The sequence below is a fragment of the Oryctolagus cuniculus genome, chromosome 2 (assembly GCF_964237555.1).
Source record: "Oryctolagus cuniculus chromosome 2, mOryCun1.1, whole genome shotgun sequence".
Lineage (NCBI taxonomy): Eukaryota > Metazoa > Chordata > Mammalia > Lagomorpha > Leporidae > Oryctolagus > Oryctolagus cuniculus.
The window spans coordinates 67,313,648-67,330,891 of NC_091433.1; the positions used below are offsets into that span (position 1 = coordinate 67,313,648).

At 39.9% G+C, this 17,244-nt stretch overlaps 1 protein-coding gene across 3 annotated transcripts in view; it reads left to right on the plus strand.

The window, feature by feature from the left end:
• SNX25 (sorting nexin 25) overlaps nt 1–17,244 on the plus strand; it is a 152,294-nt gene that overhangs the window by 119,145 nt on the left and 15,905 nt on the right. For all 3 annotated transcript variants that reach the window (XR_011386313.1, XM_051833125.2, XM_051833140.2), the window contains exons 8-13: nt 2,205–2,336; nt 3,957–4,229; nt 7,215–7,379; nt 12,315–12,446; nt 16,193–16,333; nt 17,105–17,218. Coding sequence is in view for 2 of the 3 variants with exons in the window: in XM_051833125.2 (XP_051689085.1) it covers nt 2,205–2,336; nt 3,957–4,229; nt 7,215–7,379; nt 12,315–12,446; nt 16,193–16,333; nt 17,105–17,218 (957 nt within the window). In the remaining variant the exon portion in view is untranslated. The remainder of the gene's footprint in view (nt 1–2,204; nt 2,337–3,956; nt 4,230–7,214; nt 7,380–12,314; nt 12,447–16,192; nt 16,334–17,104; nt 17,219–17,244) is intronic.

The window sequence follows — 17,244 nt, forward strand, 5'->3', positions numbered from 1 at the left end:
CTTTTCTGCTCACAAAACAGATTGAGGGCTAAAAGAGCTGGTGTACATTGATTATATCCATTTTTATTTTATTTATTTATCTATTTAATTAAATCTTTATTTGCAAGATAAATTCACTTGCTTTGAAGATTTTTTTATTATTGGAAAGTCAGAATTACACAGAGAGAGGAAGAGACAGAGATCTTCCATAGGCTGGTTCACTCTCCAGGTGGCTGCAACAGCCAGGTCTGAGTCAGAACGAAGCTGGGAGCTGGAAGCTTCATCTGGGTCTCCCACGTGGGTGGCAGGGCCCCAGATATTTGGGCCATCTTCTGCTGCTTTGCCATTAGCAGAGAGCTGGACCGGAAATGGAGCAGCCAGGACACAAACTGGGGCCCTATTGGATACAGTGTCCCAGGCAGCAACTTTACCTGCTATACCAAAAGCTGGCCCCTACGCTTGATTTTATTTTATTTTATTTATTTATTTTTTGACAGGCAGAGAGGACAGTGAGAGAGAGACAGACAGAGAGAAAGGTCTTCCTTTTTCTGTTGGTTCACCCCTCAATGGCCACTGCGGCCGGCTCACCGCGCTGATCCGAAGCCAGGAGCCAGGTGCCTCTCCTGGTCTCCCTTGCCGGTGCAGGGCCCAAGGACCTGGGCCATCCTCCACTGCCTTCCCAGGCCGCAGCAGAGAGCTGGACTGGAAGAGGAGCAACCGGGACAGAACCGGCACCCCGACCCAGACTAGAACCTGGGGTGCTGGCGCCGCAGGCGGAGGATTAGCCTATTTGGCTGCTGCGCTGGCCCCTTCGCTTGATTTTAGAAATAGCTTATGGATAGCATTTCTGAAAATTTGCCAACTATTATAATGTTAAGTTTAAGAATCTCTTAAGTTTTTTATTTAATTACACTTAGATGTATTTTTAATTGCCCTTAGATGTGTTTTTTTTTTTATTATTATTACTGATTCAGACTAAGGATACAGGCCATTTATTCCTTTTAAGCTAGAGGCATTTCTCTTAATGAATTGAGTCACAAATTATTGTGAAGGTCAACTTCTTTTTCATATTACAGTTTTCTACACCAAAGATTGTTCCTGCTATGGCCTTAGATTGCTTTTATTTTTCTGTGAGCCTGCAAAATAGTTCACAAAGGAGTAATTGAGTTGGTTTTGGTGTGTCCTACAATGGAATATTATGGACCAATCAAAATGATGCCACAAATTTTTTTAAATGAATATGATATTGTAAACCAAAAGGCACAATATAAAATCACTTGTAGATTCCTGAACTCTATGAAAATAAGATAGAAAACAAAAAAGTGCCAAACCATTAGACTCCAACTTCCTGGTCTTTTATACATTTCTTTTCTGTTTTCCTAACCATGGTTCCTATTACTTTTAGTTTAGAATGTACATCCTGAAGGGCAGAGTTTTACATTTTACTTCCTAGAACTTGATACCAGGTAGATGCCAAGTAAATCATTGCTGAATGAGTAAATGATTAATAGAAAATTGATTTTTAAAATATATGCATTTTGAATATTTAAGTAAGCTTTGGTCCATTTAAAATTTAGGAAGGTGAGCGAAGAAACATTTCAATTTATCAGAGATACTATGAGGGTATTTTTTTTTTTTTTTTTTTTTGGACAGGCAGAGTTAGTGAGAGAGAGACAGAGAGAAAGGTCTTCCTTTTCCGTTGGTTCACCCCCGAAATGGCCGCTACAGCCAGCACACTGTGGCTGGTGTGTTGCGGCAATCTAAAGCCAGGAGCCAGGTGCTTCCTCCTGGTTTCCCATGCAGGTGCAGGGACCCAAGCACTTGGGCCATCCTCCACTACCTTCCCGGGCCACAGCAGAGAGCTGGACTGGAAGAGGAGCAACTGGGACAGAATCTGGCGCCCCAACTGGGACTAGAACCCTGGGTGCCAGCGCCGCAGTCGGAGGATTAGCCCAGTGAGCCACGGCGCTGGCCACTATGAGGGTCTTTCAAAAAGTTCATGGCAAAATGGATTAAAGGCTAAGTTAATTTTTTGACAAAAAATTATTGAAGTCCATGCTTGGCTTGTTTTCATAGCATAAATTTTTCTTGAGCTTTTTGACAATCCCTTGTATATCACATTAGCTATCACTTTAAAAATGTACCCCCCCCCCAATGAAATTAATCCTTTGGAATTTAGAGCAACTGACATTTAAATTTTTATTTTTCTTAAATTCTCTTAACAGATTCTTCAATTTGAAGACATCTTGGCCAATGCTTCTTACCGAGAGAACTTTCACTTATACATGGAAAGGATAGACAAGAGAGCTCTGATTGGTTTTTGGGAGGCTGTAGAACATTTAAAGAGTGCTAACAAGGTAACGTATATAGGCTCAAAGGGGTATGAATCACTAGCTGACGAAAGCTTGCTTGTTAGGCATTGTATCTGTTTCAATAACTGTAATAAAATTTAAAAAGATTATTTGAAACCAAGTACAATATTGGCATTATATTTTAGCCCACAATGACAAATAAAATTATATTTTTTACAGAAGATGCCTTTGAATGTGTAGTCAAGATACAAAGAGAATTATAAATGTACCAACAATGGTAACTAATTTTTAGCACACTGTGAAAAGGCATATACTCATACATATCAACATTTGCTATTACAGTGAACTTGACCTTGCCATTTACACATCAGTCTCATAACTTTGCATTTGTAATATTATAATGTGCATTTTGGAGTAATCTCCAAAGGAAAATAAACATTTTTGGTTACAGGTGCCTCTTAAAAAACCCAACGTTCTACTTTGAATGGGGAAAATTCTCAATATATATTTAAAAATTAAAGTGTTTATACATATATGTATATATGCATATATCTGTAAACAACATAACTGTATAACATATAATATGCCATATATGTATGGAATTTTGAGAAATGTATTAAACTATGAAGACAATCTGAGAAAATTTAACAGAATAGGAACTTCCTCAAAATCGCCATTTTTTAAAAAGATTTATTTATTTATTTGAAAGTCAGAGTTACACACAGAGGCAGAGAGAAACGGAGGTCTTGGATCCACTGGTTCACTCCCCAGTTGTCTGCAACGGTCAGAGTTGAGCTTCTTCTGGGTCTCCCACGTGGGTGCAGGGGCCCAAGGATTTGGGCCATCCTATACTGCTTTCTGAGGCCATAGCAGAGAGCTGGATTGGAAGTGGAGCAGCTGGGACTTCAACCGGTGCTCAATGGGATGCCAGCACTGCAGGCAGCTGCTTTACCCGCTGCACCACAGCACCAGCCCCAGAACTGCCATATTTTGACCTAGCAACACTGGTTTGGATGTAAAGTGTTTTGGGATGTCTGTTAAATTAATCATATTGATTAGAATGTATGTCTTAATAATTTTATTGCTAGACTCTTAGATTTAGTGAAGTGCCACTGGAGGAAATGTAAAGATTATGGTAATCAGCAGACATGTTTGTGTTTCCAAAGGATAGCTGATGACCCAAGTGCACTGTTTCAGACAGCTGTGCAAAATAACCTGATTACAGTGTGATTGCTCTGAGAAATATTTTTCTTGTTTTTAAAAATTACACAGTTATTATAGTGACTTCTTTCTGGGATAAGAAATGGCACTTTCCATCACTTATATTAGATAAAAGGATTAATTTTAGTAGTATTTGGATTTATGAAAAGCAATCTGTTAGAATAGAACTGCTCTCATGCTTTTTTTTTTTTTTCTCCAGTGTTTAAAAGAAATTGCAGACACTAACTGTTCAACATAAAGTGTTCACTTTAAGTAAACAGTAGGTTTGTTTCGGAGTCTCAGATTTACCCCTCAGCTCTGAAAGTGGAAACATGAGCCCAAGCCCCACAGTGGCTCCAGAGCCTGTGTATTTCCTCAGTGTCTTCAGAGAAGTCAGAAGACGATCATTTCTTTCAGAGATGTTATTCTTTAACCTTCTCTTTCTTCATCTCCATGTCCTTTCAGAATGAAATTCCACAATTAGTTGGTGAAATTTATCAGAATTTCTTTGTGGAAAGCAAAGAAATAGCTGTGGAAAAATCACTTTACAAAGAAATCCAGCAGTGTCTTGTGGGAAACAAAGGTATTGAGGTGTTCTACAAAATCCAAGGAGATGTTTATGAGACCCTAAAGGATAGGTATTACCCTTCATTTATTGTCAGTGACCTGTATGAGAAATTGATGATAAAAGAAGAAGAAAAACATGTTTCACAGCTGATTTCTAACAAGGATGAAATGGTAAGTGGCATTTACTTTCAGCTTCCTTTTGAATGTATGAGATTTAAATATGATTGGGTGGGTATATATGGTATGAGCCAAGTCTGATGCACACCTTTATATTTTAATATGCAGGAACTTAAGTAGAATAAACAGTAAACTTAAATTATACCTTTATTGATTCTGGGCTTTTGTATTTTCCCCCTTTTTTGTCCTTTTGATCAACTTGTTGCCACCTGCCCACATTGAGTAAAAGATTTTTCCTGCCTTCTGTCTGCCTTAGACATATTCCTGGTTTGACTACAGAAAAATCTATGTAGTGGGCCATTTGTATCTTAGACCAGCTATGACAATCAGTAGAACTATAGTCCAACCCCAGAATAAGGAAGGAAAATATGAGGAGGTGTCAGGAGTGTGTAAGGAATAATGGGAAATATTCTGGAGTTTTAAAAAAAATCAGATGAAATTGCAAAGTGCCAAGAGAAACCTTGCTAAGTCATATCTAAGCCTGACTTTCTCATAATATAGTCTATTATTCTGAATAGCTCCAGGTGCCATCTCACTCACTAATAATGATTTATAGTTACTTTAAAATTTGTGAGGGAAGCAAAGTGTTTTATAGTCACCTTATGTAGAATGATTGTCATTTATCTTGAATTTCTTTCTATCTGCATGGGTCACTATATCTCCAGCTCTGAAGAATCAGGTACTTAATACTGATGGTATTAGAAGTCAGCTTGAGGTCTCTAACTTATTGTTAAATTGGATGACCTTCATTTAGGCCTTGAAAAATGTTTCATTACTTAGTTCTTTATATAAAGCTCGTCAGTCATTGTGGTTTTTTTAATTTATTTTTTTATTTATTTTACAGATAAGAGTTAGACAGTGAGAGAGAGAAACAGAGAGAAAGGTCTTCCTTCCGTTGGTTCACCCCCCAAATGGCTGCTACGGCTGGGGCTACGTCGATCTGAAACCAGGAGCCAGGTGCTTCTTCCTGGTCTCCCATGTGGATGCAGGGGCCCAAGCACTTGGGCCCTCCTCCACTGCCCTCCTGGGCCACAGCAGAGAGCTGGACTGGAAGAGGAGCAACCAGGACTAGAACCCGGAGCCCATACGGGATGCCAGCGCCGCAGGCAGAGGATTAAGCTAGTGAGCCACAACGTTGGCCCCATTGTGTTTTATTTTTAAGATAGGTTATGGTTTACTTCGTTATTTTTCAACTTCAAAAATTAAAATGGTTAATATTATAGCAAATGTTGTAGGCTTTTAAAATTAATAAAAAACATAAATTTCCAATAGATAAATTGAGTAAGAACTTGAACTGTTAATGTTAGAAGTAATAATGTACAGGCTGGCACCGCGGCTCACTAGGCTAATCCTCTGCCTGCGGTGCCGGCACACCAGGTTCTAGTCCCGGTCGGGGCGCTGGATTCTGTCCCAGTTGCTCCTCTTCCAGGCCAGCTCTCTGCTGTGGTCCAGGAGTGCAGTGGAGGATGGCCCAAGTGCTTGGGCCTTGCACCCCATGGGAGACCGAGAGAAGCACTTGGCTCCTGTCTTCGGATCAGCGTGGTGTGCTGGCCACAGCAGCCATTGGAAGGTGAACCAACAGCAAAAAGGAAGACCTTTCTCTCTGTCTCTCTCTCTCACTGTCCACTCTGCCTGTCAAAAAAAAAAAAAAAAAAAAAAGTAGTAATGTACAAATGTGAAAAAAATGTCCACAATATCACCTAGGAGTCAAAGAAGGCCAATATGGCTTACTAACCTTTTGAGAGCTCCTACTCTTTCTTCTGAAAATCCCTGAGAGTTTGAGCTTATGGAAATTTGCTGTAAGGAAGTAATGAAAATGTAGGGAAAAGTAAGTTTAAGCATGATGGAGTTTGTTTTAGCACATCTAGGATTGCAAAAAAGAAAAGTCAAGCCATAGCAAGAGCATTAATGGGAATATGCCCTCATAAATGACCAGTACAACAGAATACAATCCAGTCATCGGAACTATAATGTTGTGATGACTGAAAACCTAGAAATATACAGCATTATATTAAATAAAACAGATACCCCCTCAAATATGAATAGAAGGTAGAGAATTTTGTCATAAGATTGATGTATAATTAGAGACAACAAGTGAAATGAACATACAAAAACGAAAGCAGTATGTTTTCTGGGATTCAGTATTTTATATTGAACCTGGAAGAGAGTGAAGGAGGAAACAGAAGGTGGTTCTCGGCAGTTCTTTGCAGTGCCCTGCATGTTGTTGCCGCTCACGAATCTGTTTTGTATGCTGCTTGGTGCTCTGCCCAGATTGTTCCAAGCTACATGGTTCTTTATGAGTCTGAAGTCCCTTCCAAATGCCATTTTACTTGTAAAATAAATCTTCAAGAGAAGGACTGAGCAAAGTGTATGATGAAAATAATTTTATTAGTGGAAATTTGTAAGATTTGTTTTTAAAAGGAACTTGCACATGTTTTTCATCCTCATCTAAGGAGACTGAAAAGAAGCCAGATACCATTGTCTTTGTCAAAGATGAGGGGCAGAATATTTTCAGACTGAGTTGAGAGGATAATACAGTTGCCTCTCTTTTTCCATGGAGAGTCCCTTGGGTGTATTATTTAGGAAAAAATGGAATGGATTTTTCCCTCCTTTCTTTGGTTTATTGAATGATTCTTTTTTTTTTTTCACTAAAATATTAAACCCTAGTTACATTGGATACAAATACTTTGATTATTCTCTTTGCTGAGATAAGCCGTCTGCTTCTAAGCTTTCTACTATAGTATTATTTCCCTATTGGAACCTAGTACTTTCTGCTATAGTATTCTTTCTTTATTGGAACCTAGTCCTTTCTGTTATAGTATTCTTTCCTTATTGGAACCTAGTACTTTCTATTATGGTATTCTTTCCTTTTTGGAACAGTATACGATAATGATATAGAATCTGCACACTTATATTGGATAGTAACTACTGAGTTTTCTATCTTTGTAAGATTTGGTTGTATATAACATTTTCCCCCAGGGCCCAGGAGTTGAGGCTGGTGAGGAAGCTGCAGATGAAGGCACCAGTCGGATTAATGAACAAGCCAGTTTTGCTGTAAACAAACTCCGAGAACTAAATGAGAAACTTGAATACAAAAGGCAAGCTCTAAATTCTATTCAAAATGCACCAAAACCTGACAAGAAGGTAACTTCTTTGCTTTAAAGGTTGTTTCTGAAAGTTTCCATCGGTCTAATTATAATTAATAGTTAGTTTATTAATAATTAATTCTTAATTTATTATTATTTATAATAAATAATACTTATTATTTATTAACAATTAATGATTAATAGTTTATTGTATAAAATGTCACTTTCTTTAAAAGGAATTTTAACTGTGAACAAGTTCCATTATTTTTTTTTGACTGCTTGGCTAGAATTAGAAAAAAAATTTGTTTTCTATCTTTTATGAATTTGAGTTCTTTCTCATTCATCAGCTGTGGTTAACTCTGTGTTCTTTGTATCTGACTTGCCTGCAGTATCTTTGGGGAATGGGGGTAAGCTTTCTTATGTACTAAAGTAATTTTTCAAGTGAGTTCAATATTTGGGAAAAAATTTGTTTTTTTCTCTCAACTGCCACAAGTACAATTTAGAGAACCTTGCAGAACTGTGCAAAAAATAAGTTGTTGGGCTGAAAGGTGGCAGAATATGAAAGCTAAAAGTTATATAAATGGGCCAGCTTTGTAGCACAGCAGGTTAAGCCACTGCCTACGATACCTGCATCCTGTATTGGAGTACAAGTTCGAGTCCCAGCTGCTCTGCTTCTGCTTCGGCTCCCTGCTAATGTACCTGAGAAAACAGCAGAAGGGTGGCCTCAGTACTTGGGTCTGCCACCTGTATAGGAGACCTGGATGGAGTTCCAGGCTCCTGACTTCTGCCTGGCCCAGCCCTGGCCTTTGCAGCCATTGAGGGAGTGAACCAGTAGATGGAAAATCTCTTTTCTCTCTCTGTCTCTCTCTCTCTGTGTCACTCTACTTTTCAAATAAATCAAATAAATCTTAAAATACATAAACAGACAGCATCTCACCAAAATGGCATCTCTCAAACCCAAGCTGTGATGTGGTTTTTTGCTTTGTGTTTATGCCTCTTTGGATTCCATAGAGATTTCTGTAATCTAGGTATGGCTGACACTCTTTGGTACTCTTTGAATGTGTGTTTGAGGATTTCAAGCATGACTAGGGGAAAACAACTTTGAATAAAACAATAAAACAGCTTCAGCAAATCACATTGGCTTTCCTTAAACATGTGCCCAATCCTGTTTAACCTTCCGTAGTACTTCTTCATGGGCATTCAGATACTTTTGCAGTGGGAGCATGTTCTTGAAAAAACAGTGTGAGGAACAACATATTATAAGCCTGTTGAGAATCTACAGGTACAATATTTAACCATTCATAATCCAGCTGCTGTCTAGTTAATCCAGTGAATTTTCTTTACAAAGAAGCAGAAAGTCCTGCAGTGGTGTATCATCTTTGCTAGTAGTAATCTTTTTATAAGTATTGTGAGGGGAAAGGAGAGTTAATGTAAAGGTCACTTTAATAATTGCTAGTGATCCTCTGAAACGGAATCGAATAGCCAAGTGTCCTGGGTGCCATAAGAAACACAGTCATTGGCCGGCGCCACAGCTCAATAGGGCTAATCCTCTGCCTGCAGTGCTGGCACCCCAGGTTCTAGTCCCGGTTGGTGCACCGGATTTTGTCCCGGTTGCCCCTCTTCCAGGCCAGCTCTCTGCTGTGCCCAGGGAGTGCAGTGGAGGATGGCCCAGGTGCTTGGGCCCTGCACCCGCATGGGAGACCAGGAGAAGCACCTGGCTCCTGGCTTCGGATCAGCGCGGTACACCGGCCACAGCGGCCATTGGGGGTGAACCAATGGAAAAGGAAGACCTTTCTCTCTCTCTCTTTCACTGTCCTCTCTGCCTGTCAAAAAAAAAAAAAGAAAAAAAAAGAAACACAGTCATTCTCCCCTTCCATGGAGTCCTTCTCAGAATGTATAGAACTTGCAAAGTCCTGTATTCTTCCCAGTGACAGAAATATCTTTGAGATGAAAACAAAATTAGCTGGCATAGTATATGACCAGTATCTGCAGTCTGGCATGTTCTTTATGAACAATTATCTTTTATTCTGGATTCATCTCATTATACATTAAAATGTATTTATGGGTAACAGTATGAAAGATGAGCTAAGGAATGGTCATCAAATTATTGATTTGGTTCATTGGTTGAAAGACATTCTTCAGCCTTTCTTAAAAGAACTTCTACTAACCATGGAATAAACATTCTGAGGTATAATTCTGATATTATAACCTGGGTTGAACACTGATCTCTGGTTGAGGTAAAGATGTCTGCATTTCCTGTTGCATCACGTTGCCCACAGGCTGCTGGAGGGGGCAGTCTGCTTCTGGTGCCCGTGTGCAAGACGCACAGGACTCCATGGATGCACAGGAGTTGATGGTTTCCTCCAGAAGGAAACAGCTTCCTCTTGTGTCTTTCATTCATATTGACAAGAATAATTATTCTATTTAGTAAATAATATTTTTCAAGCTAATTTAATTGTTGTTAAAAAATTTTCAGCAATCAGTAATTCACTTACGCACCAAAACCAATCTTAATATAGAAGGACTTCTCAGGATCAGATATGAATCAGATCATCTACCCATTCATATAACAGTGGCGTGGATTTCTTCCCTTCAGTAAAGAAAGTCAGGGATTTGCTTAGCCGTCCTCTTTCAGGTCTCTGCACCAGCAGTATAAGCAGCTACCTGATGTAAAATTAACCTTTTAGTTTGGTTTCCTGAAATTTATTTCTCAGGTTTTATTTTTTTCTCTACAGAGGTTTTGTGAGTCTGGAGCGAGCTGTTCAATTCTAGGTTAATGTGAGGGGTTAGTCTTTGACCAGGAAGAATGTCAATAACATACATGTGATGAATAAACACGGGATGCTGTGCTCGTCACTGTGAAGAGCCAAGCAGACAGGCTGGGTACAGATCAGAATACACTCCCATGAAAATAAAACAGTTACGGCCCTTGTTGACGACGAAAGGCAGGACTGTGGTATGGACAAGGAGTGCTTCCTCCAGGCTTTCTGAGAATGGAGAGATCTTGGAGACGGCATGTTCAGGAGTTTTGGGGCAATGCTTCTGTCCTCAAACTACACAGTGACATAATTCCACAGGAGATGGCAGGCACTGCAATTTTTAATGATCGTGGTAAACTAGAGATAACAAAAGTTAGCATTTTGACCATTTTTTCCAGGTACAGTTCAGTGGCATTAAGTACATGCACATTGTACATGCACATCACTACCATTCATCTCCAGAACTTTTTTCAACATGAAAACTGGAAACTTTGCACTCTCTAAATGATAACTCCCCATCTCACGCTTTCCCAGCCCAGGTGGCCACCTTTCTACTTTCTGTGTCTATGATTTTACCTACTTTAAGGACATCGATGAGTGGAATCACATAGTAGTTGTGCTGTTGTGAATGCCATGTTTCAGTTAGTGTATGTCTTTTAGGTTCATCCACATTGTGGTATGGGTCAGAATTTCCTTCCTTTTCATGGCTGACTAATATAGCATGTATTTACTACATTTTGGTTCATTTGTTCATTCATCCATCACTAGACACTTAAAGTGCTGCCATGTTTTGGCTGCTGTGACTACGGCTGTTAAGAACATGTGCATACCAATCTCTCTTGGAGACCTTGCTTCCAGTTCTTATGGGTATAGGCCCAGAAGTGGAATTGTTTATATGGCAATCCTGTTTTAGTGTTTTTAGAAACCATCATACTGTTCTGCAGCACCTGTACCATTTTACATTCCCATGACAGTGCACAGGGTTTCCAGCATTCCATAACCTTTCCAATACTAGTTTTCTTTCCTTTTTTTTTTTTTTTTTGAGTAGTAGTCGTTCTAATAGATTCGTTTTGCTGATTTGCATTTCTCTAATGATTAGTGATATTGAAGATCTTCTCCTGTGCTTATTTGTCATTTTTATATCTCCTTTGGAGAAATGTTTAAACAAGTCCTTTGCTCATTTTTAAATTGTTTTCTTGCTGTTGTTGACTTTTAAAAATTTTCTGTATATTTTGAATACTAAACCTCTGACAGATACATGGTTTGCCAATATTTTCCATTCTCTGTTTTGCACTTTTACATGGGGTAATAGTGTTCTTTGATGCATGAAAATTTTTAATTTTGATAAAGTCCAATTTTTCAATTTTTTCTTTTGTTGTCTGTGCCTTTCATGTCACAGCAAACAAATCACAGCCAAATCTATGTCCTGAAGTTTTCCATTTATGATTTTTTTCTAACAGTTTTATAATTTTGAACTCTTCTGTTTAGGTCATTGATCCATTTTGAGTTAATTGCTGTGTATGGTATTAGGTAAGGGTCCAGCTTCATTCTTTCACATGTGGATGTCCAGTTTTCCCAGCAATGTTTCTTGTAAAGACTGTCCTTTTCCCACTGAGTGGTCTTGGCACCTTTTAAAAAAAATCATTTGACATTTATGTGGAGTTTATTTCTGAGCTTTCTATTCTGGTCCATTGGTCTTTGTGTTTATCTTTATATCAATGCCGTGCTGTTTTGATTACTGTAACTTTGTAGTAAGTTTTGAAGTCAAGAAATGTGACTCCTCCGACTTTGTTCTTCTTTTTCAAGATTGCTTTGATTATTTGGGGTTCCTGGAGGTTCTATTTTTGTTTTTGAATGGATTGTTCAATTTCTGCAAAAATCTCATTGAGATTTTAATAGATATTGACTTGAATTTAGATTGTTTTGGGTCTTCAATCCATGACATGTCTTTACAAATAAATATTTTTCTTTAATATTTTCCATTAGTGTTTTGTAGGTTTCATTGGAGAAATTTTTCACCTCTGTGGTTAAAATAATTCCTAAGCATTTTATACTTTTTGATGCTATTGTAAAAGAATTTACCATCATAATCTCCTGTTTGCATTGTTCCTTGTTAGTACACAGAAGCACAGTTGACTTGTGTGTGTTGATTTATGTCCTGCTACTTTAGTCGCTCAACTGTGCAGTGTTTTAAACGTGTTTTCATAACCCCCAGAATGTTTTCCCTGTGGCAGATTGTTTCCAAGTTGAAGGATGAAATCATTCTCATAGAGAAAGAACGCACAGACCTTCAGCTGCACATGGCGAGAACAGACTGGTGGTGTGAAAACCTCGGCTTGTGGAAAGCTTCCATCACCAGTGGAGAGGTAGGTTTGACTGCATTTTTTTTAAAGTTTGACTTTGTAGGACAGAATTTCGTGCTGATATTGGACCACACTGGTCCTCCTTCCCTTTCCCCGTGTGTTTATTCTGATTCACCCATGACAGGGATCCGTGCCAGCCTGAGACTGAGCTCGAGACAGAAAATTGTCCTTGGTCCATAAAATCGTAAGCAACTCGAGTACAGGAACATTTAATGTCCTTGAATTACCAACCTGTATTCCCACTGAGGGTTGAAATAAATGGAAAGCACTTTTTGAAACTTAGAGATGAAAAATTAAAGATTAAAATCCAGAGATAGGCTTTGTGGTGCAGCGGGTTTAGCTGCCATTTAGGATGACCATACAGGAGTGCCAGTTTGAGTCCTGGCTACTCCACTTGGAATCCAGCTCCCTGCTGCTGTGTCTGGGAAGTAGTGAATCATGGCCCAAGGCCTTAAGTTCCTGCCACCCACTGGGAAACTTGGATAGAGTTCCTGGCTTCTGGCTTCAGCCTCATCTCGCTCCAGCTGTTGGGGACATCTGGGGAGTGCACCAATAGACAGAAGATATCTCTCTCTCTCTCTCTCTCTTTCCCTCTCTGTCTGCCTTTCAAATAAATAAATGAAAAAAAAAATTTTAAAGTCACATCCCTTTGTTCCATCCTGCAGACTTTGGTTGCTTAAATCCGAGTAGCACTAAGATCACTCTAATATTTTTCCTTTTATTATTTTTTTATTTTTAGAAATATTTATTTATTTATTTGAAAGGCAGAGTTACAGAGAGAGAGGGAAAAACAGAGCAAGAGAGAAAAAGATCTTCCATCTGCTGGTTCACTCCCCGAAATGGACCCAACTGCCCGGGCTGGGTCAGGCTGAAATCAGGAGCCAGGAACTCCATCTAGGTCTACCATGTAGGTGGCAGGGGCCCAAACAGTTAGGCCATCTTCCACTGCATTTCCCAGGTACATTAGCAGGGAGCTGAATGGTAAGTGGAGCAGCTGGGACTTGAACTGGTGCTCACATGGGATGCCAGCAATGCAGGCGACAACTTAACCACTGCACCACAACATTGGCTCCAATATTTTTCCTTTTAATCATTGCTATTCTTTGAGGAATATGGGATTACAGTTTGCACAATATACTGTATTCCTTTCCATTGGCCTATAAAAATAATTTTATTTAGGAAGGAAAGTACTTATGGGCATTTATAATGTCACTACTGACAACTTCTTCCTTCCCACCTTCCCTACTATCAGGCAAGTGAAAACCCAGTCAAGTGGTCCTAAGCCAAATTGGGTTAATGTTTGCCCTGTCATTGTTTCAAATGGTTTGTCTTTGTTCTTCCTGCTTTTCCCATGAACTTGGTGGCTTGGCATAATCTTTTCTTTTAAAAAATATTTATTTATATATTTGAGAGTCAGAGAAAGAGAGAGAGATAGAGAGAAGACACAGAGAAGTCTTCCATCCACTGGTTCACTCCTCAAGTGGCTGTAACTGTCATGGCTGAGCCAGGCCACAGCCAGGAGCCAGGAGCTTCATCCAGATCTCCCATGTGGGTAGCAGGGGTCCAAGGACTTGGGCTATTGTATGCTGCTTTTCTCTGACCACTATCTGGGAGCTGTATCAGAAGTGGAGCAGCTGAGACACAAACCTGGGCCCATGAGCGGCTGTACCTGCTACACTACAACACCAGTCCCTTGGCTTGGCACAATCTCAAGTTCACTTCTGGAGAGATAGCAAAACAAAGCAAGCTCTCTAAGAGCTACCCTGAAAGAACATACAGCCAAGTACCTGCCCTATGTTTATGGCACTTGGCATTCCCATTAAGCTCAGCCACAGACCAATATACCCTTTTTAAGGGAGGTAGAGGACAATGGGTCAGGGAAGGTGTGTACAACCTTGGGATACCATACTGAATCTCTTGATAGTTGCAGATATTGTTACTGCTTGGGTGGAGTCTAGCATGGTTCTGGGGTATTTAATGCCAGAGGTCATAGAGGAGGCCTGTGGGACAGAAAGAACACAAAAATATGTTACCGCCTCAGTCTTGCTTAGCACTAGCTGCCTCTGATATTTCACAATATATTAGGGCACCCTCCACAGGCAAGCATTGAGGGATGGAGGGAAGGAGTGGAAATCCTCATCAAATCACTTTGCCCTGGTAATCAGGTATTACAGGAGTTTGTTGTGGTTTCTTGCTCACATGAAAGATAATGGAAACAGAAACTGTGTAGTCAGCTGACTGCCAGAGCTCACAAAGCACTCCCATGGAGGAATGTTTAAAAGATGCTTTTACAGCCAGCCTGACTCATGAGTTTTGAGACCCACTTGCTAGATGTGTGATCCTAGGATGGTCTTTACCCTGGTGTGCCTCTCTCTGCTCCCCACATCCTTCCAGTGGGGCAGTAGTCTTTTTTTTGTTTTAATTAATTAATTTATTTATTTTGACAGGCAGAGTGGACAGTGAGAGAGAGAGACAGAGAGAAAGGTCTTCCTTTTTGCTGTTGGTTCACCCTCCAATGGCTGCCAGCCGGCGCGCTGCGGTCGCTGCACCGCACTGATCCGAAGGCAGGAGCCAGGTGCTTCTCCTGGTCTCCCATGGGGTGCAGGGCCCAACACTTGGGCCATCCTCCACTGCACTCCAGAGCTGGCCTGGAAGAGGGGCAACTGGGACAGAATCTGGCTCCCCGACCGGGACTAGAACCCCGTGTGCCTGCGACGCAAGGTGGAGGATTAGCCTATTGAGCCACAGCGCCAGCCCTGGGGCCGTAGTCTTACCCACACAGGGCTTAGCAGTGTGCTCAGTAAATTGCTGTCTCTTCCCTTTGCCTTTCTTACTGAATTCGTTCTCTTTCGTGTATGACCATAATTCAAGTTCAAATTCAATTTTCTGGTTTTTTTTTTTTTTTAATTTTCTGTTTACTAGTGACCTATGCTGAACTATGATGAGGTATGTGGGGAAGAGATAGAGAATGTGTGTATGCATGAAATGTCTAAGTTGGGAGGTGAAGGAAATTGTATATCCCAATGTGAAATTTCTTGAGAATTGAAAAAATGGGTTGTTGAATCCTAATATTAAACAAGGAACCCTCCATCTTTTCTGAGAAAAGTTCTGATGTGTCTGATACCTGTTAGCTTGCTACTAATTTGTGTCTTCAAGGCAATACAGTCAGGATGTGAAGTCTGCTATATTAGTTTTCTTCTGCTGTGTAACAAGTTTCATGGCTTAAAACCACCCATTTATCCACTCACACTTCTGTAGGTCAGAAGTGGAGCACAGTATGACTGGGCTCTCTCTCACTGTATCACAAGGCTGAAGTCAAGGTGTTGGCCAGACGGAGTTCTTGTCTGGACATTGGGGAAAAACCACTTCCAGCCTCATCCAGGTTATTGACAGAATGTAGTTCCTTGTGATTGTAGAACTGAGGTCTGTTTTCTTGCTGGATTCCTTCTTGGGCTTTGCATCTTTCTGACTTCCTTTTTCTGTTACTAACCAGGAAAACTCTCTGCTTTTAACAGACTCACATGTTAGGTTAGACCAACCCAGATAATCATCATATTTTAGAGTCTACTGTTCCTCCTGATAGAACCTAATTGTCAGAATAAAACTTAGCATAGGCACAGTCCTAAGGGCTGTGCAGGGCACCAGCCATGGTACACTAGCAAGGGGCAAAGCTCAGGGGCATTTAAAAATCTTCTTACCATATCCACTCACCATGCTTTCTGTTGTGGCTGTTTTTGATTTTTTTCAAGGTTACAGAAGAGAATGGTGAGCAAATGCCTTGTTACTTTGTCATGGTAAGTCTACAAGAAGTTGGAGGAGTTGAAACTAAGAACTGGACAGTCCCAAGAAGGCTCAGTGAGTTTCAGAATTTACACCGGAAACTTAGTGAGGTATGAATACTATGAACACAAGATTCTAGAATTACTGTGCAAAAAAGAAATCCAAGAGCTCATTTCAATTTTTATATATAAGGAGACTGATTCATCTTTCCCCTTTGCTGTAGACACTGTCAATTTAGCATTTTCAGCCTGATGTTTGGAAATTTACCCACAGATCAAGCCATCTAGTCTAAATCCTTCAAGATAAATAACTGGTTTCCATTGTAAAGAGCAATAGAATCCCCAGAAGTGGAAGAGACCTAACGATCATCTAGGGCCAGTGGTAGGGAAGCTGCCAGTGTGACACATTAATGAGTATGAAGTGAATTAATTATGAATTGCAGCAATTTGAGAAAGAGAGTAGAAGTGTATGGGAATTCATCACATACACTGAAGGATGTGGCCCACTGTGCTCACTGAAAGCACAGCCTAGACAGCCAGTCTGCTTGGCTTTGAATCCTAACTCCCTCTCCTGTGAGGCGGGCTTCTGTTCCTAGCATAATATGCTACCATGCATGTTGTACAAATCCATCTTATCAACCTAACTTCGTAACTTACCAGCTTCTTGGTATTTGTAGGCCTGGGGATAAGCTTTAACTTTTCTCATCAAAGGTTCCATTCCTCTATGTTCTTTGAGCCTAACTAGAACAGGTAGCTTTTCAAGGTCTTAAATCTCAGAGGAACAAATGTAGGAGGAAGACACTTGGTTTGTTCTAATTATAACTTTGATTTTTTTATTTAAAATGTAATTTCAAAATTAACATTGAATTTTTCCCTCCACAGTGTGTCCCTTCTTTAAAAAAAGTCCAGTTGCCTTCTCTTAGCAAGCTGCCTTTCAAATCTATAGATCACAAGTTTATGGAAAAGTCAAAGAATCAACTAAATAAGTTTTTACAGGTAAGCAAGTAGAGTTTTGGATATGA